At 48.9% G+C, this 24,747-nt stretch overlaps 1 protein-coding gene across 1 annotated transcript; it reads left to right on the top strand.

The window, feature by feature from the left end:
* The first annotated feature begins 540 nt into the window (after positions 1-540).
* CTDNEP1 (CTD nuclear envelope phosphatase 1) lies at positions 541-23,009 on the top strand. The gene is given in 9 exon segments (XM_026723127.2): positions 541-927; positions 13,904-13,970; positions 14,424-14,542; positions 16,513-16,584; positions 19,030-19,146; positions 19,300-19,411; positions 21,866-21,903; positions 21,905-21,951; positions 22,852-23,009. Coding segments are annotated over 9 exon segments (735 nt in total). The 5' UTR covers positions 541-825; the 3' UTR covers positions 22,913-23,009.
* The last annotated feature ends 1,738 nt before the right edge of the window (positions 23,010-24,747 follow it).

Here is a 24,747-nt window from a genome sequence, read left to right as displayed (position 1 = left end):
AGAATCATGCTAATCATTGAAGGGTGGGGCGGAAAACCCAATTCACAACAACCCTACAGTGTTGTCCAGTGTTGTCCCTGAATATCCGTTCTGTATCCAAAAAAAACCCCCACCCCAGCCTGCTATTTTCTCCCCCACAGCCAGTTTTTTTTCGCGGCTTCTCCACAAAAGAAGCAGGAAATAAAAATTGGCGAATAGCTTTGACTTCATTTTTGTATTTAAATCGATTTTTTTTTTTTTTGCGCTCAAAATTTTGGGCGAGAGGGAAAAAAAGCGGGAACTCTCCGCGCATGCGTTTCCGCTGATGGGGTTTGTTTTTTTTTTTTTTTGGTCTTGAGGGCGCATGCGCTTCCATGCCGCGCGCTGACTGCCCGGGTTCCCATCCTCCGCTTTTATAAAATTCCCCGACGGCCTCTTAAAAAAAATCATAATAATAAAGCCCAGGGGGGCATGCGCGACTTCCTCCCGGCCCCGCCTCCTCCACCCTCGCCTTCTAATTGGACGCGCCTCCTTTCCCACGGCGACTCGGAAGTAGACGCTGGGCGCTCGGTCGGTTGCTCCGGAAGTGCCCCTCTGAAGCGAAGGCGAGCGTCGGCGGGGGAGGAGGGGGGGCAGCGCTTCCCCCTCAGGCGGGAGAGCGAGCGGGCGGGCGACCGAGGGAGGGAGAGCAGGCGGGGAGCCGGGATGGCGGGGCCCGCGGGGGGCCCGGGCTGACCGGAGGGCCCTGCCGTCCTCCTCCTCCTCTTCCTCCTCTTCCGTCCCCCCCCCCGCTGGAAACTGGCGGAGCTTGGCCGGGCCGGGGGCGCGGCGGGCCCCGCCGGCCGGATGATGCGCTCGCAGTGCCTGCTCGGCGTCCGGGCCTTCCTGGCCTTCGCCACCAAGCTCTGGAGCTTCCTGCTGTACCTGCTGCGACGGCAGGCCCGCACCGTGAGTAGAGGACGGCAAGGCATGGGCGCCTCTGAGGACGTGCAGAGTGCGGGGAGGGAGGGTGGAGAGGGGTGTTTCTCTCTCTCTCTCTCTCTCTCTCCTTTTCTCTCTCTCTCTCTTTCTTTCTCTCCCTTTCTCTTTCTTTCTCTTTCATTTCTTTCTCTCCCTTTCTCTTTTTCTTCCCGATCTCTTCTTTCTCTCTTTTTCTTTCTTTCATTCTCTTTCTCATTTCGTTCATTCTTTCTCTTTTTCTCTAATTTCTTTCTCTCTTTCTCTTTTGGTTCTTCTTTCTCTTCTCTTTCATTCTCTTTCTCTCATTTCTCTTTCTCATGTCTTTCATTCTTTCTCTTTTTCTCTCATTTCTTTATTTCTCTTTTTCTCTTTCATTCTCTTTCATTTTTCTCTCTTTCTCATTTCTTTCATTCTTTTTCTCTCTCATTCCTTTCTCTCTTTCTCTTTTGGTTCTGTTCTTTCTCTTTTTCTCTTTCATTTTCTTTCTGTCATTTCTTTTTCTCTTATTTCTTTCATTCTTTCTCTCTTTCTCTCCTTTCTTTCTTTCTTTCTCTTTTTCTTTTGGTTCTTCTTTCTCTTTTTCTCTTTCATTCTTTCTCTCATTTCTTTTTCTCTTTCATTCTCTTTCCCATTTCTTTCTTTCTCTTTCTCTTTTTCTCTCATTTCTTATTTTCTTTTTCTTTCTTTTTCTTTCTCTTTCTGTTGTCTTCTTTCTCTTCTTCCTTTTCCTTCCTTCCTTCCTTCCTTCCTCTTTTCTTCCAATAGTTCCTCTGTGGGCAGGAGGGCTTTTTATAGGCAGTAAAGTCCTTTACTTGTTGATTTTGCTTGGAGATGTCTCTTGACCCGACTGGGGAACCTGATCAGGGTTAGGTGGGGGGAGGGTTTGTAGGGAGAAGGAGGAAGAAGAAGAAGAAAAGGACTGTGGCGTCCTTGGTGCTCTCTGAGCTTGGTTTTCTTACAGACATTTTGTGTCCCAACTAGGTTATATTATCAGTGCTAGAAGGGAGTGGGGTTTACAGGGAGGAGGAACTGTGGAGTCCTTGGGGGTCTCTGAGCGTGGTAGGTTTCTTACATTTCATGACCTAATTGGGTAGCATCATCAGTGCTAGAAGGGACTGGAGCTTGCAAGGAGGAAGAGGAGGAACCTCAGGATGCTGGATGCTCTCTGAGCTTGGTTGATTCCCTTGCAGACGCTTCATAACCCAACTAGGTAACTTCTTCAGTGCTAGGAAGGAGTGGGAAGAGGAAGAAAAGGGCTGGAGGAGGACTGTGGGGTCCTTGGTGCTCTCGGAGCTGAGTGGTTTTTGTTGCAGACGTTTCATGAACCAACTAGGTTTACATCATCCATGTTAGAAGGGAGGAGGGCTTGCAGAGTGTAGGGAAAGGAGAAGGGGTGAGGAGGGGGAAGTCTGTGGGGTCCTTTTTGCTCTTTGAGTTTGGTGGTTTTCCTGCAGACGTCTCATTACCCATTTAGGTAACACCATCAGTGCTAGAAGGCAGAGGGGCTTGAGGGGGAGAAGAAGGAAGCCTGTGGGGTCCTATTTCTTCCTGAGCTGGGTTTTCTTCAAGAGACGTTTCATGACCCAACTAGGGAGCGTCAGTTGTAAGGGGGGAGTGGGGTTTGTAGAGAGGAGGATGGGAGGGGGAGAGGGAGGGCAAGAGGAGGACTGTGGAGTTATTCTCTGAGCTGGATGGTTTTCCTCAAGTCGTTTCATGACCCAACTAGGGACTGTCATCAGCGCTACAAAGTTTTCCTCTCCGTTTATATCAAAGTTGGTTTGTCCTGTCAATGTTTGAAGTGATTCTGAAGAAGAAGAAGAACTTTATTGTCATTGTACAAGTACAACGAAACTGTGGATGCACCCCAGCAACTGTTCGCAATACGGTAAAACCAGAGCACTTAAAAATGAAGATAAGAAAAATAGAGTACCCGCGTCTCCATTTGCAATTGGAGAGTACAATATCCACAAATATCCACAAAATATACATCCAACACTGACTGACTTTGCTTTGTCGAGTATCATACACAAGAGGTGGATGGCACTGTAATATGTTGTTTATACCTCTGAATGAGGTATTGCGATTTCACATCTTGATAAAGGCAGTGACTTTGTATTTATTTGCGCTTTGGATGGCCCAAGAGGGAGGAGAGGAACTATTTGTTAGTCTAGTGGTGTGGGATTTTATTGACCTAAAGCGCCGTGCAGATGGCAGCAGGTCAAAAAGATAACTGCCATGGTGTGAGGGGGTCTTCTGGTGCTTGCTTCACTAGGCTGTTTGCTTGGTAGTTCCTGGATCAGCATCTTGTGTACTGCTTGGAAGTTGTCCTGATCCTAATGCTGGGCGTAATCTCTGCTTATGGGGTGCTGATTACTGGTGAGCACCTCCTAATTGAAGGGTAGGGTAGCACCTAATTAAGGAATTCGTAAGAATGCTCTCAGCAACACTGAGCTACTAGTACATAAACAGAGAGCACACCTCCACCCCTTCTTGCACTGATGATGGTCCTCAGTTGAGTCATGAAACGTCTCCAAGAAAACAACCTAGCTCAGAGACCATCAAGGACCCCAACCTCCTCCCTTTTTCTTCTTCCTCCTCTCCCCAAATGTTCGCAAGGAAACCATCCAGTTCAGAGACCACCAAGGAGCCCACAACCTTCCTCCACCTCCTGTCCTTCTCCTCTTCCTCTTCCTCTCCTCCTCTTCCTCTTCTCTTCTTCCTCTTCTCTGCAAACCTCTTCTCTCTTCTCTGCAAAGCTCCTTCCAGCACTGGTGATGTTCCCTAGTTGGGTTGTGAAAAACTCTCCCAAGAAAACAGCCAAGCCCAGTTCAACCCTGAGCTGCAAACGTTCTCTTCTTATTGAACCCCCAATATTATATGCAGATCCTACTTCGATTTTGGATGCTTCTATTGACCTTCGGATATCAAATAAGCTTGCAAGGATTCATTTTGGATTCATGCCGCAGATAAGACCTGGCTGGCACTGTTATAACAGGCAAGGTGCGGAGTAAGATTCAAGGCAGAAGGGAAACAGATCCCATCCCTGAACCTCTGCAATCAGATAAAAGTTAAACCTGTATTCTGGGTGACAATGTGCGTTCGTGATAAGCCCTACAAAGAATGTGTTTGTTGTGAGTTATGTAGGTATAATGGGCTGGCTAATCGGATAAACTATTGGCTCTCTGATCCTTAAAGGAATTCAGAGGCGGAAAGTATTACCTCATTTGTTAAGCGCTGTCCAAAATACCAGATGTAGCTATGAATGGGGTGGTTTTGATTTCTGTAGATGCTTCATTCTTAGTACTAAGATATATCTATTTGTATAAAAGGGAAATACCCCTCTTGCATCATCACAAAATCTCCAGAACTGTAAAGGCTACAAACTTGAAATTTGGCACGTCTGTTCCTCTTGGCTTCTGAGTTCTCACTAAAAAAGGATTTTTCAAAATGACCCTCGGAGTATTTCCTCTATTATTATTACTATTAACGTGCTCTGGTGCTAAGGAGTTCTACGCCCCCTCCCTACCTGAAAAGAAATCTGTTCCAAAGGCAAAACGCAAGCAGAGGAGTTTCAGTTTCACAGCACCAAGCAGCTTTAGTCCAGAACAGTTGAGCTAAGCCACGCCCAGGCTCCTTGCTGTCTCCTTGCTTGCTCACCCAGCAAATACTGTTTCAGGTTCCAAACAGCCCTCCACTCTCTTCCACACTGACCTAGCGTCCATCAGATGAATACTGATGGATGCTGGTAGGCAGAGGCAGAATTCCCCCTCTTATTTTTCTCCCCAAAACTAAGCCCTACCACATAGTTTCGTAGCGAAGCATGGGGATCGAGCTAGTAATAGTTAAAAGTTAAAATTCATGCCCCCTCCCCACAATGGGGAATTCAGCGGAGGACAAGCGTGTCTCTAGCAGGCCAGATTGGTGGCACCCTCAGTTTGCAAGTACACGGGTAGTCCTGGAGTTACGACCACAACCGAGTCCAAAATGTTATCTTGCTGAAGGTCGCAAAGGGGGCACGCTGCAGCCGTCATAAATACGAACCAGTGGCCAAGCGGCTGAATGTTGGTCCTGGGACCTAAGTATGAAAAAATGGCCCGAAGTCCCTTTTTTTTTTCAGCGCCATGGTAACTTGGAACAGTCGCTAAATGAACAGTTTTATAAGTCGAGTATCTGGACCACATTTCTCCATTTTTTTTCCCCTCTGAGAGTTGAAACTACCAAGACTCAAAGTTTTAGGTCTCTGTTTGCACCTAGAAAGTAAACAAAAAAATGATTTTTTTTTACCTGGTACGGAACTGGGTTAAGCCAAGACAGGTAGTCCTCGACTTACGGCCGCCATTGAGCATGTTGCTAAGCAAGGCATCGCGTTTGGCCCCCATTTTGCGACCTCTCTGGCCAGTTCTTCAGTTTAGTCACATCGTCGTTAAGTGAATTGACTTCGCTGGTCTCAGAAAGAGACTGTATGGCCCCGGAATGCTGCGACCGTCATAAATAGGAGCCGGTTGCCAAGCATGTGAATTTTGACCACGTGAACATGGGGATGTTGCAACGGTCGTAAGGGTGAAAAATGGCCCCAAGTCGCTTTCTTCCAGGGCCGTTGTAACTTTGAACGGTCACTAAGTGAACTGTCGTAAGTCGAGGACTGCCTGTACACGAATCCTGCCTGTTAAGCTTGATATTTGTCATGAACTGGGTGCCATCAATCCCTGTCTGCTTGTTCTCTGTTATGTGGTGTTCTTTGAGTCACAAATTCATCATATTTCATCTCTCTTGGAATCTCTTTCTCCTTCTCTCTCTCTCTCTTTCACTCTCCTTCTCCCTCTCTCTCTCTCTGTATCTTTCACTCTCTCTTTTTTGTCTCTCTGTCACTCTCCCTGTCACTCACACTCTTTGTCTCTTTCTGTCACTTTGTTTCTCTCTTTCTCTCTTTCACTCTCTCTTTCTCTCCCTCTCTCTCTTTCTCTTTCTGTCCCTCTTTCTCTCACACTCTTTGTTTCTCTTTCTGTCACTCTGTCTATGTCTCACTCTTTCACTCTTTCACTTTCTTTGTCTTTCTTTGTCTCTCTTTCTCTTTCTGTCTCTCTGTCTCACACACACTCTCTTTCTGTCACTCTGTCTCTCTCTTTCACTTTCACTCTCTTTCTCTCTGTCTTTTTCTTTCTCTTTCTGTCTCTCTTTCTGTCCCTCTCTTTTTCACTTTCTTTCTCTCACTCACTCTCTCTGTCTCACTCTCTTTCTCTTTCTCTCCCTCTCTTTCACTTTCTCTCTCTCTCTCCATCTCCCTGTCTCTCTTCTTACAAAGCAATCAATCATTAATCAATTATCAATGATTGTTGGGTAACAAATGGGCTTTCGGGCCTCTGTCATGCCAAATTTTGAAGACGGCTTTCCCCATTTTTCTCCCTGACTAGATCTCAAATTAGAGGAGAAAAAATGTGAACTGAAATGAGAAGGTTAAAAAAACCACCCTGGAGGCTTTGAAGAAGAGATTAGACAGCCGTTTGTCTGAAATGGCCTAGGATTTCTTGCTGGAGCAGGGGGTTGGACTAGAAGATCTCCAAGGGTCCCTGCCAACGCTTGTCCGTCTTGCTAAATAAAGCCAAGAACAGCTGGGACTCAGCCCCTGCGCCCTTTTTGCTTCCTGGCCCCATTCAGAGGGGCCAAGAGGCTGGTGATACCAGACAGCCGCAGAAGTGTCAGTCCGAGGTGGCTGAACCTGGGAGAGTGTCGTTTGTTTGGCCCAGCAAATACCTTTTCCGCGCTTCCTTATTTCACGGTCACTTTGGAAGGGAAATAGGTGGGGGGGGGATAGGTGTTAACCACTTTAATTGTAATATCTATAATGTTACTATAACGGTACGAGCCTGATTAATGTAATCTATACAAAATCCCAAGGAAGAACTATGGGAAGCATGCCAAAAAACCAACAAGAATTGAAATATTGAAACAGACAAGAAGAGATGATGGATAGAAATGGAATATAAGATTTGTGCTACTCAGATTCAGAACAGAGGTAGAAATTAGTAAAGAAGTTGAAAGATGAGTGAATTATGCATAACATCGTTATAATGATCGGAGTTATGATGAATGTAACTTAAGATTACTAAAATTGTCAATACTATTGACAATTATTATTACTACTCTGTTTTCCCAAAAATAAGGCCCAACCGGAAAATAAGCCCCAACATTTTTCAGGACGTGCGTGATACAAGCTCTACCCGAAAATAAACCCCAGTTGTCAGCCATCCGGCCACATTTAGTTCTGTCTTTCCCCCAAATAAGACCTAACCGGAAAGTAAGCCCAAGCAGGATTTTTCAGGATGCGTGTAATATAAGCCCTACCCCCAAAATAAACCCCAGTTAAGATTGTTGGTCAGATGGACACATTTAGTGCCATGTTTCCCCAAAAATAAGAACTAACTGGAAAATAAGCCCTAATGCGTCTTTTGGAGCAACAAGTAATGTAAAGCCCGGTCTTATTTTTGGGAAAACACGGTATTTGGTATCAAAACTAATGATACCGAGATGCCATGCTGTTCATATATTCATCAATATTTATATGTATTTGAAAATATATAATGGTATTCAACTTTGTTCGGGTATTTTCCCACGTCATTATAGTTGTGCTTTTAAAGTTGTAGCAACGTTTGGGCAGAATCTCATCTGCCATCATCAGGCTTCTGTATTGTGTGAGTCAGACTTTCACAGCCATTTCTGTTTTAAATCTGGGGCTAGCCTACTGCTGTGCCAGAATGGTTTTTTTTTCATCCTGATTGGTTGGGAGTCTTGGTCTGTGTTTATTGATCTTGGAGTTTGCTGTGTTCTGCTTGATTGGTGTTTCTAATATCTTCTGTCTGTTTTGTGGCTTTTTTGGTGTCTTGATTGGCTGGCAACATTGTGTTCCTGTATTGGAGGCTTTTAGTGCAGCTTGGCTCCGAGTAAACGGACGGCTATCATTTGTTAGGAAGCTAGGTTTCATCTGGGTGCCCAAACAAAGCTGAATATCATACATGTAAGTACCCACGAAAACTTAAGAAAACACACACACACACACACACACACACACACTAAAAAAAGGAAGTGACTGGGGGTGAGGGATTGGCAAAAGGTAGGAACCCAGCTGAAGGGTTTGAAAGTGATAGACAGGATGCACTCTGACCTCAGAGATGAACAAGGGCGCTGTGTGTGTGTGTGTGTGTGTATGTGTGTGTTGAGTTGCTGCAGATTGCAGTGTCGCGCCCGGTTTGCTTGTCGTTCTTTTTTCCCCCTATTAAAAACGATTTTCTCGTCCCTGTTCTAGGCAAAAAGAGTTGCTGCTATTCTGGAGGGAATTTGAGAGGGGTGGGGGGGCTTTGGTGGGATATTTTGCAGGGGGAACCGCGGCTCCTTTATGGGACTTCAACTCCCAGAATCCCTGAGCCGGCACGCAGCCATTGTCGCCCCTCCAAACTTGCTCTCTTGTACCAAGTGAAATCCTTCCGTTTCTTTGCCTTCTGCCTCCCTACTTGGGTAGCAAATGGGGACAGAGGTGGCTTAGGTATTGTGTTCAGCTGTAATATAGGAGCCACAGGGCTGGAAGGGACCCCTGGGGGCCATCTAGTTCCACCCCTTGCTTGAACAGGAGGCCCTGTACCGTTCCAGACCAATCGCTGTCCAATCTCTTCTTAAAAACCTCCATTGGTGAAGCCCCCGCAACTTCTGGTGGCTGGTAGTTCCACTGGTTAATTGTCCTCCCTCTTAGAACATTCCTCCTTATTTTCAGGTTGTGTAGTTTCCATCCCTTGTTTCTCGTCCTGCCCCCGTGTGCTTTGACACCCCCCCCCCGTGGCAGCCCCTCACATATTAGCCCAGTCGCCCCCTCGTCCTTCTCTTTGTGGGACAAAGGGCCCAAGAGTTGGGGGGGGGCACCTTGGAGGCCTTCTAGTCCAACCCCTTGCCTGAGCAGGAGGCCGTTCGAGGCCAATGGGCGCCCCGTCTCTTTTGGGGAGCATTAAGTGGTGGAGCACCCACAACTTCTAGAGACACGAACCCAGAGGAGAACGATTGGGGTGAAGGCGAAAACAGATGGGTGAGCAATTCCTGGGCTCGGCTCGTCTGGTGAAGAGAAAGACCCCAGAGCGGCCGTCCAGGGAGGGGGGGGTCCATTTATTCTCCAAAGCCCCTGAGAAGGCAGGAGGAGAAGCAACGGATGGAAACTCACCCAGGAGAGGAGCAGCCTGGAATTCAGCCGGAATTTCCTGACAGCCCGAGCAATCAGCCAGTGGAACCGCTTGCCACCAGAAGGGGCGGGTGCTCCATCACGGGAGGTTTCCAAGAAGAGATTGGACGGCCCTTTTTGTCTGGAATGGTAGACGGCTTCCTGCCTGAGCAGTGGGGGTGGACTAGAAGACCTCTAAGTCCCCTTCCAGTTTTATTCTATTCTACATTCAGCCCGTGTGATGGATCATTTGCCACTTTGCACGTGCGCGTGCGGCCACAACTCTTCCCAGGCAATTCAAAGCCCTTCTCCTTTTAGTTTTGAGAACGGAGGTTTGCAAGCAAGTAACTCTGGTTCCTTTTTCACTGGAATCCTAGTTCCTGCTTTCTCACGCCCCAAAGTGCCCGAAGCTGCTATTTATGTGCCCTCGTGCAAGTGGCCACCACGCAAGCCTTCCCACCCACACACCCACACACCCGGGCCTGTCGCTGGGAGGGCTCCTAAGGCAGGGGGTCTCCAGCTCCCAGAATTCGACTCCCAGAATCCCCCAGCCTGCAGAGGTTTACCAGAATTCAGCACTGATAGGACCCCGACCAAATGTGGCTGCAGTACTTTATTTGATAGGATAACTTTCTCCTTCTCCTCCTCTCCTTCTTCACTTCCTCTTCTCTTTCTCCTCTCCTCCTCCTCTTCTTCCTCCTCTTCCTCTCCTCCTTCTCCTCCTCTTTACTGTATAAAAGCAAAAAAACCCTCACCCATCACCACAAAATCTCCAGAACCGTAAAGCCTACAAACTTGAAATTTGGCACGTAGGTTCCTCTTGGCTTCTAGGGGCTCCCTAAGAAAGGATTTTTCCAAATGACCCTCAGAGCATTTAGAGTATTTCCTCTATTATTGTTGTTGTTGTTATTATTATTATTACACACAAAAATGACAGTATACACAGCAGACGAGATAACCATGTTGGGTTTCGTATCACAAATCACTAGTCGAACCCTTCCCAAGCGTTTAGGACTGCGTGATGTATGGGCGGATCATGCGAGCAGATCCCAGTAAGGTGGCCTTCTGCAGCTGACCAAGGGTGATCTGGTCAGCGTCAATTGTTTTCAAGTGCTGGCCTAGGTCTTTAGGCACAGCAGCACCCAGTGTGCCCAGTACCCCTGGAACCACCTGCACTGGTTTATGCCGGAGTCTCCGCAGTTCGATTCTCAAGTCCTGATATCTGGTGACTTTTGCAAGTTGTTTCTCCTCGATTCTGCTGTCACCAGGTGTGGCAATGTCGACCATCCACGCTTTTTTCTTCTCCACAATCGTGATATCCCGGGTGTTGTGTTCCAGAACTTTGTCGGTCTGTATTAAGACTAGTTTTGCATGCTCATTTTCGACCACTTTTTCAGGCTTGTGATGATCCCACCAGTTCTTTGCTACAGGCAGACTGCGGTTGTGACACAAGTTCCAGTTGTTGTTGTTGTTGTTGTTGTTATCTGATGCTAAAGCGTCTGACTCCCCCTCCACACACAGAAAGAAATTCTTCCAGAGGCAAAACACAAGCAGAGGAGTGTCAGTTTCACAACAGCAAGCAGCCTGAGTACGGAACAGTTGAGCTAAGCCATGCCCAGGCTCCTTGCTGTCTCCTTTCTCACCCAGCAAGTCTGTTTCAGTTTCCAAACAGCCCTCCACTCTCTCCTACACTGACAGGACGCTAGCCAGACGAATATCCATGGGTGCTTTTAGGCAGAGGCAGAATTTTTCCCCTCTTATTTTCCTCCCCCAAAACTTGACCGACCACAGGGTTTTCGTAGCGGGTCCTGAGCTAGTTCATAGATAAGTGGGAATGCGGTTGCCGTAATGTACCTTGACTTCGGCGAAATTTACCAAAAAAAAAGGCCGTCCTTAACCGCCGCAGCAATTTCCTTCGCAAACACGGCTAGGAAGCGTGGTTAACTGTGGTGCAACACTCCAGGTTGCAAATGCCAACCAAAATTTCCTTGGGGTTTGAAAAGCAGAATCCAGGATCCCAAAACAAGGAAATTCAGCGGGGGCCGTAGTTTCTTTCTCTAGGGTGTATGTGGGTGGCCCTACAGAGCCGTCCTAGAAAGGATGACAGAACAAAATAACGAGTCGGAAGAGACCCTGTAGGTCATCTAGTCCAACCCCCTGCTTAAGCAGGAGACTGGGTACCAGTTCCGAGAAATGGCTGTCCAGTCTCTTTCTTCAAAGCCTCCAGCGGGGGAGGACCCACAACTCCAGCAGACCACAGAATCCCAGGCTCGGAAGGGACCCCAGAGGTCATCTACTCTAACCCACCGCTCCAGCAGGAGAGCCTATAACAATTCAGGCAAACGGCTGGCCAACCTCTTCGTAAAAACCTCTCGTTTTATATTCTTTGTGGCTTGAGTTCTACTGGCAGTTTATTTTCTCCTCTGATTTGAGTTCACATATGAGTGGGGATAATGTCAATAGGATGGGAAGATTTCCCCCTTCTCAACTCATCGGTATCCTGTACTCCTTCCGTGGGTTATTCCAGAGGGCAGGGTCTGCGTGGTTGTCTCCCCCGTCCCTCCACCCTCTGGAAGGGCGAGGGGCCAGTTGGGGGGGGGGCATCGCCCTCCTCGGATAAAGACCCTCTGAGCAGTTGGGTTGAGAACGGGAGTCTCCTCCCTCCACTCCAAAAACCCCTAATTTTCCTTTTCCTTTTTTTCTTTCTGCCTCTCCTTCCTTCTTTTTCTCTCTTTTCTCTCTTCCTTTTTTTCTTTCTGCCTCTTCTTCCTTCCTTTTCTCTCTTTTCCTTCCTTCCTTTTTTTTCTTTCTGTCTCTCCTTCCTTCTTTCCTTTTCTTTCTCTTCCTTCCTTTTTTTTCTTTCTGCCTCTTCTTTCCTTCTTTTTCTCTCTTTTCCTTCCTTCCTTTTTTCTTTCTGCCTCTTCTTTCCTTCTTTTTCTCTCTTTTCCTTCCTTCCTTTTTCTTTCTGCCTCTTCTTTCCTTCTTTTTCTCTCTTTTCCTTCCTTTTCTTTCTGCCTCTTCTTCCTTCTTTTTCTCTTCTTTTTCTTTCTGCCTCTTCTTTTTCTCTCTTTTCTTTCCTTCCTTTTTTTTTCTTTCTGTCTCTTCTTCCTTCTTTCCTTCTCTTTCTCTTCCTTCTTTCCTTCCCCAACTAACCTTGGGCGCCTCTCAGACTTGGGACACCAACTGATTGACAAAATGGGAATCTTGCAAATTTCTTTCCTTCCTTCCTTCCTTCCTTCCTTCCCTTCCTTCCTCCTTCCCTTCCCTCTTTCTTTCTTTCTTTCTTTCTTTCTTTCTTTCTTTCTTTCTTTCTTCCTTCCTTCCTTCCTTCCTTCCTTCCTTCCTTCCTTCCTTCCTTCCTTCCTTCCTTCCTTCTTTTCTTTCTTTCTTTCTTTCTCTCTCTCTCTCTCTTTCTTCCTTCCTTCCTTCCTTCCTTTCTTCCTTCCTTCCTTCCTTCCTTCCTTCCTTCCTTCCTTCCTTTCTTTCTTTCTTTCTTTCTTTCTTTCTTTCTTTCCCAAATGCAGGGACCATTCCCCGGTGTGATAGCTTGTGCCCTCTTCCCTTGTTTTGCCAAGCCAGGGAGCCCCCACCCCCACCCCCCACCCCCTTTCTGAACCGGGAGGTCTGGAGGAGATCCCGCTGTCCAGGCCCCCAGGTCCTCCCTTCTTCCCCTTCTGCCCCGGAGACCCTGGCCGGCTTCCCAAAACTGCAGGAAGCTAATTTTGGAAGAGGGTGGGTGGGGGCAGCCAGAGGCACCAGGCTCCGGAGGGCCCTGACGCGAGTGTGTGTGTGTGTGTGTGTGAGTGGGAGGGGGGGCTGGGTCAGTGCCCTTGGGGAGGAGGACTTCCCGAGCGGCTGGCGGGGAGAGTCAGAAATAGACTTGGCAGGCCGTCTAAATGCTAAGGGGCTCCCTCGGCCTCCGGGCCCCGTGTTGCCCCTTGTGATGGATGGCCTGCCTAGGTGGCATGAGGTCCTTGTGGGTGGATCCTTCCTTCCTTCCTTCCTTCTCTTTCCCACCTTTCTTTCCTCCCTCCCTCCCTCCGACCCTTCTTTCTCTTTCCTTTTTCTCCCTTTCTCCCCCCTTTTGTTTCTATTATCTTCCTTCCTTCTCTCCGCACCTTCCTCAGTCGCCTCCCTCATCTCTTTCTCCTTTCCCTTCCCTTCCCTTTAATTTTCTTTTTCCTTACCTTCCTTTTTCCTTTCCTCTTCCTTCTTTCCTACCTTCCTTCCCATCTCTCCTTCCTTCCCTTCTCTTCTTCCTTCCTTCGCTCCCTTCTCTCTTTCCTTCCCCTTCTTCCTTTCTTTGCTCCCTTTTCTCTTTTCTTCCTTTCTTCGCTCCCTTCTCTTTTTTTCCTCCCCCTTTTTCCTTTCTTTGCTCCCTTCTCCTTCCCCTTCTCTCCTTCCCCTTCTCTCCTTCCTTTCTTCGCTCCCTTCTCTCTTCCATCCTGTGGCATAACAGTGGCCCTTCCCCTTGCCCCTTACAGGTAAGTCTACCTGTAACTTCCTCCCTCCCTCTCTCTCTCATGCGCATGTCAGTAAGCAGGAAAGACTCCGTGGCCGCTTGGGGAAACCCCGACGTAGGAGTTTTGGCCCCGCAGCACTTTAACCACCATCCTGGCGTCATCGGGGTTTACGGAGCCGCCAGATCCTGGCCTGCCTCCCTCTGTGGCTGCCCCTGGGTGTGACCTGGGCCTTTCAGGGCCTCCCTCGGATTCCCGACCTGTTTGCCACAGTCCCAACCCTCTTTGTTGTGTCTTCTGCCGGCAGGTGATCCAGTATCAAACGGTGCGCTACGATATTCTCCCTCTTTCCCGGGTTTCGCGAGAACGGCTGAGTAAGTACGCTTTCTCTCTCGGAGGATCACGGGGTGGGGGGGTCGGGGCTTTGGGGGGGTTGGGAGGAGGCTTTGGGGATTTTGGGGGTGTATGTGGCTGAGCCTTTCGTCTCTTCCCCCCCCCAATATAATTTATTGATCAAGTTCATTTAGTGACCGTTATTTAGTTACAACGGCACTGGGGGGGGGGCGGGGAAAGTGACTTACGGTCGCTCTTCAGACTTACAACCGTTGCGGCGCTCCCGTGGGGTCAGAATTGAGGCGCTCGCCAGCCAACTCCTACTTACGACGGCCGCAGCCACCTACCTAGTCCCGTGGTCCAAATTCGGACGCTTGCCCACCGACTCGTATTTACGACGGCCGCAGGTTGTAAGTCGAGGACTCCCCTGCTGTAAAAAAAAAAAAAGAGGCATTAAGAAAAAACATCCCTCCCCCGCCCTCTCTCTCCGGCAGATCAGGTGAAGAGGAAGATTCTCGTCCTGGATCTGGACGAGACCCTGATCCACTCGCATCACGACGGGGTGCTGAGGCCCACCGTCCGGCCTGGAACCCCCCCAGACTTCATCCTGAAGGTGAGCCCCTCGCCTGGAAAGGGGGCCAGAGACAGCGAGGGGGGCTGGGGTGGTGAAGAGATCCAGGCCCCTCTGGGCTCTTGACCCGCCTGTCTCCTGGACCGGCCCAAGGCCTCGCTCGGGTGGTGCTGGGGTCTGGCTGCTCAATCGTCCGCTTTTAAGGAGTGGTTTGGGATTGCAGGCAGGGCACTGAATCGTGCCCCATCCTGGAGGGCCCAGGAATTTGCCCCGACATTAAAAAAAAAATATATCCCTCCAGTTTTGAGGAGTCAGTCAGTCTGTCTAGTTATCTAGAATCAAATAGAATTCTTTTATTGGCCAAGTGTGATTGGACACCCAAGGAATTTGTCTTCAGTGCATAAGCACCAATACATTCATCAAGAATCCTAGGATACAGCACGGATAATCATAGGTTATTAATGGAATGGAATGGAATAGAATGAATAATAAAATATAGAAATAGAATAGAATAGGAATAGAATAGAAATAGAATAAGAAAGGGAATAGAATTAGAATAGAATAGAATAGAATAGAATTATGGAATAGAATAGAATAGAATTGAATTCTTTTATTGGCCAAGTGTGATTAGACACTCAAGGAATTTGTCTTCGATGCATAAGCACCAGTATATTCATCAAGAATCATAAGATACAGCACAGTGATAATCATATGGAATTAATGGAATGGAATAGAATGAATAATAAAATATAGAATTAGATTAGATTGGATTGGAATGGAGTGGAATGGAATAGAATAGAATAGAATAGAATAGAATAGAATAGAATAGAATAGAATAGAATGAATAATAAAATATAGAATAGGAATAAGAACAGCACAGAATAGAATAGAATAGAATAGAATAGAATAGAATAGAATAGAATAGAATTATGGAATAGAATAGAATAGAATTGAATTCTTTTATTGGCCAAGTGTGATTAGACACTAAAGAATTTGTCTTCGTGCATAAGCACCAGTATATTCATCAAGAATCATAAGATACAGCACAGTAATAATCATATGGAATTAATGGAATGGAATAGAATGAATAATAAAATATAGAATTAGATTAGATTGGATTGGAATGGAATGGAATGGAATGGAATAGAATAGAATAGAATAGAATAGAATGAATAATAAAATATAGAATAGGAATAAGAACAGCACAGAATAGAATAGAATAGAATAGAATAGAATAGAATAGAATAGAATTATGGAATAGAATAGAATAGAATTGAATTCTTTTATTGGCCAAGTGTGATTAGACACTCAAGGAATTTGTCTTCGGTGCATAAGCACCAGTATATTCATCAAGAATCATAAGATACAGCACAGTGATAATCATATGGAATTAATGGAATGGAATAGAATGAATAATAAAATATAGAATTAGATTAGATTGGATTGGAATGGAATGGAATGGAATGGAATGGAATGGAATGGAATAGAATAGAATAGAATAGAAAAGAAGAATAGAATAGAATAGAATAGAATAGAATAGAATAGAATGAATAATAAAATATAGAATAGGAATAAGAACAGCACAGAATAGAATAGAATAGAATAGAATAGAATAGAATAGAATAGAATAGAATAGAATAGAATAGAATGTTGGCCAAGTGTGATTGGACACAAGGAATTTGTCTTTGGTGCATAAGCTCTCAGGGCACATAAAAGAAAAGGTACATTTGTCCAGAGTCAAAAGGTACAACACTTACGAGTTGACAACAGTCTGCAAGGCACCGTGAAGTGATCTATAAGTCCTATTGCTCTCCCTTCTCTTCCTGCCAGATTGGACGGTAGGCCTTAGCTAACTTCAGTCCCGTAGGTTTACCTGGTGCCCTCAGTAGTTTGGTTCTGGGAAATGGGTGTAATTTGGTTACCCAATTTCCTGAGTTTTGTCAGTGCTGGCTGTCCGTGCACTTCGTGGCTCTTTGACCGTTCCTTTTTCTAATGACCGTTCCTTTCCCCAGGTCGTCATAGATAAGCATCCTGTCCGCTTTTTTGTACATAAGAGGCCGCACGTTGACTTTTTTCTAGAAGTGGTAAGCACGCTCTGTGTGTGTGTGTGTGTGTGTGTGTGATTGTGTGTGTGTGTGTGTGTGTTTCTGACGACAGTGCCTTGATTATTGGATGCAAAGGTTCCCCTCGAACACACACGAAACACACGACAAACCCTCCGACAGGAACTCAAAAGATTCCTTTATTAGGAATCTAATAGTCTTATTAGGAATCTAATAATCTAATCTAATTTGCAGCCCTGGCCAAAAAAAAAAAAAGGTTTCTCACCGCAGGCTAACAAGTCTGGCCGGCCGGAAGATAAATAGCTGTCTGCCAGACCTCTTCTACTCCCCCCCCCCGCCTTTTATCCCCAGAGCTAGGGTGGGGTTTGCTAGCAGCGGTGGCTCTCCTGTCCTGAGGGCCGGCCCATAGATTTCCACTGCTCTCCTCTCCTCTGCCTTCTGCGTGTCAGACCCAGATGTTCCTCCTCTTCCGCATCCATGTCCTGGGAGCTGTTGACTCTCCATCAGAGGGCTGACGTGGTGGCCCAGGCTCCGTCTCTCTCTTCTCTTCCTTCCTTCCTTCCTTTCTTTCTTTCCTTCCTTCTTTCCTTCCTTCCTTCTTTCTTTCTTTCTTTCTTTCTTTCTTTCTTTCTTTCTTTCTTTCTTTCTTTCTTTCTTTCTTTCTTTCTTTCCTTCCTTCCTTCCTTCCTTCCTTCCTTCCTTCCTTCCTTCCTTCCTTCCTTTCTTTCTTTCTTTCTTTCTTTCTTTCTTTCTTTCTTTCCTTCCTTCCTTCCTTCCTTCCTTCCTTCCTTCCTTCCTTCCTTCCTTCCTTTGTAAGGTAATGTGCGTGTGTGTGTGTCTCATTCTTTCTCTTTCTATCTGTCTGTCTCTTTCTCTTTCTGTCTTTCTTTCTTTCACTCTCTTCCTCCCTCCCCTCCCAGAGTTTTTTCCTCCCCTTTTTTAAAAAAATTATGGCAACTACTAAAACAGGCCTAGGAATGTTTTATGAGTTGGCCTCGGTTGTTTGTTTCCGCCCATGGTTAGATAACACCGGTAGAACTCAGAAATGGGAAGAACAGGAATTCTACATAAGCAAAGAAAGTTATTGCTACTAGGACTGTATATTTTTTGTAAATTGACTCTGACAATCTCACTGTCTACTATTAAGCACTTGTATCTATGTCAAAGGAAAACTTACACATTAAAAACTTCAAAGAAAAAACAAATTATGACAGCCGCAGCGTCCCCGTTTGCGGCCTTCAGACAAGCAGAATGGAGGCGGGGAATCTGGATTTGCTTAACGACCGGCTTTCCAGGCTGCCCTTGACTTATGACCATTCGTTTAGGGACCATTCAAAGGTGACAACAGCACGGGAAAAGAACGGGACTTAAGGACCACTTTTTCACCCTTAACAACTATCCCCGTGGTCAAAGTTCGGGCTTGCTTGGCAAGTGACTTGGAGTTATGACGGCCGCAGCGTCCCGGAGGGGGTAGGGGTGTAGGTGTCGCAGGACGGCCCTTTTTTGCGACCCAAGGAGCCAAGTTGATGCAGGAAGCAGCCGGATTCCCTTCATGATGGCGCCGCAGTTTAACCGGGTCCGGAAAACTTCTAAAAACCGGGGCAATCGTTCCTTTGAAACAGTTTCTCACTGAAGCCACCTAAAACGTCCATTGGCCTCCATTGGGGGTTATAAGTCGAGGACCACCTGCATTGTGCGGATGAATCCAGGCGTGGGCCGGCTGGGGAATTCTGGGAGTTGGAAGCCCACACAGTTTAAAAGTTGCGGAGCCGGGGGAGGAGAGGGGGGGGGGTGTTAACGTGGCCCCTTTAAGACTTGGGGACTCCAACTCCCAGAATTCCTCAAACAGCCACGCTTTAAAGAGTGATAAAAAGAGTGATAAAAAGGCCCCAAAAGATCAGCGGATGTCCTCTTCCCTCCTCGGAGGATTTGTATAACATGGGATGTAGACACAAAAGATCTTGAAGAGACCCTTCGCATCCAGGCCGCTCGTCGTTTGAGATCCTACCATCAGGAAGACGATATATAGAGTGCTGAAAGCCAGGACAGGTAGATTTAAACGTAGCTTTTACCCAAGTGCTGTGATCAGGTTAAATGCAGGGTTATGAATCTGGTGGTCTTAACATACATACATACATACATATCCTGGTTGTACAGTTTTTAACTGTTACTTGTTTTAATTTGTTTTACGTTGTTATTTGTATATGTCTTTTGGTGTTGTTCAGTTGTACGTTGTGGAAGAGCACCTTATTTCATTGTTCTCAGGTTCCTGAGTACGATGACGATAAATTTATCTATCTATCTATCTTTAAAGTTGCCATAGTTGTCCTCCCTTGGTCTTTTGGGAGTCTCTGGGAATGAATCTCTCTAAGAAAAGCCCTCTTTTTTTCCTCCTCTTCCTCCTCCTCTCTCTCCCTCTCTCTCCTCCTCCTCCCTTTCCTCTTCCTCCTCCTCCTCCTCTCACAGGTGAGCCAGTGGTACGAGCTTGTGGTCTTCACAGCTAGCATGGAAATCTACGGCTCGGCTGTAGCAGACAAGCTAGACAACAACAGGAGCATCCTCAGGAGGAGATACTACAGGCAGGTGAGTGGCCACACGGACACCTTCCCCCTCACCTGGGCCCCCACCCCAGCCAGGGCTCCTGAGCTGCCCTCCTTCCCGCTCAGCTGTCGTTGTTGTTGTTGTCGTTGTTGTTTTCTCACCCTGCCTCTTGTTTTTTCTTCCCTCCCCCACCAGCACTGCACTTTGGAGCTGGGCAGCTACATCAAAGACCTCTCGGTGGTCCACAATGACCTGTCCAGCATCGTCATCTTGGACAATTCCCCGGGAGCCTATAGGAGCCATCCAGGCAAGAAGAGCCTTGGGGGAGGGGGGGTTCTTTTTCCATGCTCTTTTATTTTTTAATTTAAAAAAAATTAAGTTTTGTGGGGTGCACACACACACACCCCCCGGTGTTCTTTGAGCCAGGCGGTTTCCTTGCAGAACTGTTTCGTGACACACACACACACACCCTCTGGGTAACCATCATCAGGGTTTGAACGGAGTGGGGTTTGCGGAATGGAGGAAAAGGGGAAGGAAGGAGAGGAAAAGGAAGACTGTGGGGTCCTTGGGGGTCTCTGAGCTGGGTGGTCTCCTTGCAGCCGTTGCATGACCCAACTAGGGAACATCATCAGGGCTAGAAGGGAGGGGGGCTTGTGGAGAGGAGGAGGAAGGAAGGAAGGAAGGAGAGGAGGAGGAGGAAGACTGTGGGGGTCCTAGTTCTTCCTGAGCTTGGTGGTTTTCCTGCAGGTGTTTCCTGACCCAGCTAGGGAACGACATCAGCGCTGGGAGGGAAGTGGGGTTTACAGGGAGGAGGAAGAGGAGGCGGCAGATTCAAACTTTTCCTGTGGTCTGGAAGTCATTTCCTATTCGCGCCCCGTGATGAGAAGCATCTCGAGTCATCCACGGTCACGGAAAACAGGCGGAGGCCCTTTTTATTCCTCCGCTTTGCTTCCAAGCTCCGAATGCCCTTGACTGGAGACCCCCCAAAAAAAAACTCCCCCACAAAGACGGGGGAAAAACAGCAACAGAAACCGGGCAAGATAAGGGCCGGAGGACGTCCACAGATAACACACGCTGGGAGCAGTTCTCGCACCTGCACCCCGCCAAGAGGATCAAAGCCCTCTCCTCCCCAGTAGACCACGTCTCTCCCTTATCCTCCTCCTCCTCCCTGCCTGCGTGCCCTTGGGATGGATACGGGGGGTGGGCCTGGGTCCTCCTCCGACTGCCCAACTTCCCCAGCCTCCTCCACCGCCTCCGGAGCCCCGCTCCCACCCCCGGTGGGCTGCTGTCCCTCCCCTCCCTCGGGGTCAGCCTCCACCGGGGGCCCACGGCAAGATCCAAGAAATGGAGATCATCTTCTCCAGAAGAGCAGAGAAATCGTGATTACTGAGTGGATCCCGAGGGCTTTTGAGTTTGGGGAGTGGGAGGCACGGAGGAGGTTTAAGAGGGGGTAGATATAGTAGTTAAGGCATCGGGTAGGGAACCGGGAGGCAGTGAATTCTGGTCCTGTTTTAGAGGTGAAAGCCAGCTGGGTGACAGTCTCTAGGAGTTGGAGAGTTCTAGTTTCTCCTTGCCCATGAAAAACCGGGTGACTTTGGACTAGTCACTTCCTCAATCCAGGCAACCTCCACTGGGTGTTGTTGTTACGTGTGAGGAGGGGGAGCTGGCTGGGTGACTTTGAGCGGAATCAACCGGGCGATGGTGAGTTCTAGTCCCGCTCTGTGAAAACCGGGTGTGACTTGGGACCAGTCACATTCTCAACCCAGACCTTGCTGGGTTGTTGGTGGTGGTGGGGAGGAGGAAAGCTGGCTGGGTGGGCTTTGGGCCAATCACTAGGAGACGGAGAGTTCTAGTTTCACCTTCTCCGTGAAATGCACTTGGGGGAGCCGGCTGGTTGAATATGAGCCAGTCCCCAGTAGATGGTGAGTTCTAGTCTCACCGTAGGGATGGAAAGCCGGGTTAGGTGCCTTTTGGGCCGGGCCCTTTCTCCAAATCACAGGCTTATTATCGAAGGGGGAGAAGAGAAAGGAGGAGGAGAAATAGGGGATGTTTCCCACCTTGAGTTGTGTGGATGTCAATAAAGTAATAAAAACAGGTGCGGTCAAGGAGACTTGAACAGAAAAGGTCACCCTGAAGAGGAGGAGAATTCGGTGTGGGGAGGGTGTCCGTAAGCAATTCTTTGGGGGCACGTGGTCTCTCTGGACCTTACAAGGGGTCTGCAAATGTGGCCCTTTTAAGACTTGTGGACTACAACTCCCAAAATTCCCCAGCCAGCTCTCTCTTACCCCCCCCCCTTTGCCGATGTCAAGATATATTACATTCCCTCCGTCTATTAAGAAAGTTACCCTCCCTGGCTGGCTGGGGGAATTCTGGGAGCTGAAGTCCACGAGTTCTTTAAAGTGGCCACGGTTGGAGACCCCCTGATTTAAGACCTGTGGACTTCAACTCCTAGAATTCCCCAGTGGCTCTTTCCCCCCCGCCCCCTTTCTCTGAAGCCAAGTTATATTAAATCCACTGCATACCCTCCGTCTCTTAAGAGAAAGTTACGGGGAGTGGAAGTCCGCAGGCCTCGAAGGGGCCGTCTTTGCATCCCCTCTGCTGGAGGTTTGGTGGGAGAGGCTCCCCCCAGGCTGGGGACCCCTCCGCATGGCCTCGGGGTGACCCCAGAAGGTGGTTCTGCCCGGCGGGCTTTCTGCTCTGGCTGCTTCCGTTGCTCTCTGCTTGGGTTGGTGAACGAGGGGCTTGCTTTTCTCTCCGGCAGATAACGCCATCCCCATCAAGTCGTGGTTCAGCGACCCACGGGGACACGGCCCTCCTCAACCTCCTGCCCATGCTTGATGCCTTGAGGTAGGAGGCCTGGCGGCAAGGAGGGGCTTGCAGGGAGGGGGGCTTCAGAAAGGGGGAGGGGGTGGTCCCAGGCCCCAAGCTGGGCTTGGCTTGCAGGGGTTTGGACTTGGGGGGTCTAGGCGCCTGGGTGGACGCCGGGAGGGAGTCTGCGAGAAGCCAGCTGGGTGACTTTTGGTCCAATCCCCAGGAAGGAGCCTGGGAGTTCTAGTCCCGCCTTAGGCACGAAAGCCAGCTGGGTGACTTTTGGTCCAATCCCCAGGAGACGGGGAGTTCTAGTCCCGCCTTAGGCACTGAAAGCCAACTGGGTGATTTTGGGCCAATCACCAGGAGACAGGGAGTTCTAGTCCCGCCTTAGGCACTAAAGCCAGCTGGGTGACTTTGGTCCAATCCCCAGGAAGGAGACGGGAGTTCTAGTCCCGCCTTAGGGCACGAAAAGCCAGCTGGGTGACTTTGGTCCAATCCCCAGGAAGGAGACGGGAGTTCTAGTCCCGCCTTAGGCACAAAAGCCAGCTGGGTGACTTGGTCCAATCCCAGGAAGGAGACGGGAGTTCTAGTCCCGCCTTAGAGCACTGGAAGCCAACTGGGTGATTTTGGGCCAATCACCAGGAGACAGGGAGTTCTAGTCCCGCCTTAGGCACGAAAGCCAGCTGGGTGACTTTGGTCCAATCCCCAGGAAGGAGACGGGAGTTCTAGTCCCGCCTTAGGCACGAAAGCCAGCTGGGTGACTTTGGTCCAATCCCCAGGAAGGAGACGGGGAGTTCTAGTCCCGCCTTAGGCATGATAGGTGGGTCAGATAGCTCCACCGCCTGGAATTGATTTGTAAAATAGCGAAGACGGGAGGGAAAGAAACGCAAAAGGAAAGGAAGGAAAACCTGACCGGACTCTTCTCCTCCCCTCCAGGTTCACAGTGGACATCCGGTCGGTGCTCAGCCGCAACCTGCACCAACATCGCCTCTGGTGACAGCGGCTCCTCCTTTCTTCAGGGTTTGGACACAGCCCTCTGCCTTATCCCGGGACCCGCTCCTCTCGCCAGGCGCCACGGCCGACAACACCCTCCCGCCGCCAAAAAAAACCCCCCACCTTCAGACTCAGCCGGCCAGGGGGGTGTCACGGGGAGCGTGACTCCAATTTTGGCTTTGCCCCGTGGCCGCCGCCCTGCTACTGGCAGTGACTCAGCTGGGCAGAGGGGCTCGATGCCGGGATGCGCCAAGAAAGGGGGTGAAAATCGCGCCAGCCGCGGCGAGCGATGCTTGGACGGACTTCGTTATTTTCTCGCCCCCTTCCTGCAAGGAGGCTGTGTTGCTCAGTGGGAAGAGCCCCCACGCCTCGCCTTCCCCAGCTTTCCCATGGTGTTTTGTTTTTTCCCCATTCTCCTCCTCCCTTGCAATCTTGGGGAGGGGACGGCCACCTCCGCGAAGGAGCTTCCAGGACCCCGACTCGTTTGGTATAAGTGGGTTGGCCCTCCCACTTGGATCGCAGCAGACGGGTCCTCCTCCTCCTCCTCCTGATGCCAGGATGGCCTGGGTTTTTAAACTTTATTTCTCGGACTTTGGGGAGGGGGCTGGGGGTCTCGGAGGAGGAGAAACTGACTTGGACTGAGGGGAGGGGAGGGGCGGAAGGGGAATAAAAGAAAAGAAAAGCAAACGAAAAAAAAATAAGGAAAGAAAAACACCGAAAGCTTCTCCTCGTTGGCTGTTCTTCCCGTCTGGAAAGGAGTCGGCGGAAGGTGGGCAAGGCAGGCAGGCCGGCCGGCGGCTGGTTCCCTTAAGAGCGGCTTCTCCACTTAATGTCCGTTCATTTAGTGACCACACAAAAAAGGTTAACCACAAAAAAAGGAGAGAGACGTAAGACCACGTTTCACCCGTCCCTCTCTTCCTCCCTCCATTTTCTCCTTCCCTCCTTCTCTGCTCCCACTTTTTCTCCCTCCCTCTCGTCCTGCCTTCCATCCATCCATCCTTAATTCCCTTCTTTCCATCCCTCCTTTCCCCCGTCCTCCCTCCCTCCCTCCTCTCTTCTCCCCCCTCTCTCTTCTTACCTCTTTTCTTCCCCCTCCATCCATCCATCCCTTCTTTTTCCCCCTCTCCCCCTCCCTATTTCTTCCCTTTCCCCCCCTCAAGCGACCAAACTTGAGAGGCTTTGGCACACGGGCACGCACTTACGACGGTGTGCCACGTCTCCGGTGGGGGGTGGGGGTGGTCACGCGGTCCCCTTTTGCGACCCAAAAGTCAAATGGATTCACTTCACACCACCATGGTACCGACTTCTATAATGTTCGTGATTCAGTTTCACAAAATTTGGGCCGGGGCGGCTGTAAACACGGGGGGCGACACTAGACAACGGTCCTCGCTTAGCAACAAGAAATGCCGAGGGTTCCATTGGAGTCGTAAGTCGGGACCAGCTGTGTTTCCTCCCCAAGGTTGTGTGCTTGTGTCTGCAAAAAAGGGGAAGGTTGGGTGTCAAACTGGGCTGGCCCAGAGGTGGAGGTCTCCCCTCACAATCGGGGGGGCTTGGGAGTTCGATCCTAGGCAGAGGCTATTGTTTGGAATAGAGAGACTCCTGCTTTGGGGGTGGGGGTTGGGCTAGATGACCTCCAAGGCTCCTTCCAACTCCTTATGAGCAGAGGGTTGGACTATATGACCTACAAGGCACCTTCCAATTCTTGTTCTTGTGAGCAGAGGGTTGGACTAGATGACCTACAAGGCCCCTTCCAACTCTTGTTCTTATGAGCAGAGGGTTGGACTAGATGACCTAAACGGTCCCTTCCAACTGTTCTTATGAGCAGAGGGTTCAACTAGT

The sequence above is a fragment of the Pseudonaja textilis genome, chromosome Z (assembly GCF_049901715.1).
Source record: "Pseudonaja textilis isolate UNSWEBS1 chromosome Z, rPseTex1.2, whole genome shotgun sequence".
NCBI classification, from domain to species: Eukaryota; Metazoa; Chordata; class Lepidosauria; order Squamata; family Elapidae; genus Pseudonaja; species Pseudonaja textilis.
This window is presented reverse-complemented; position numbering and strand designations above follow the sequence as displayed.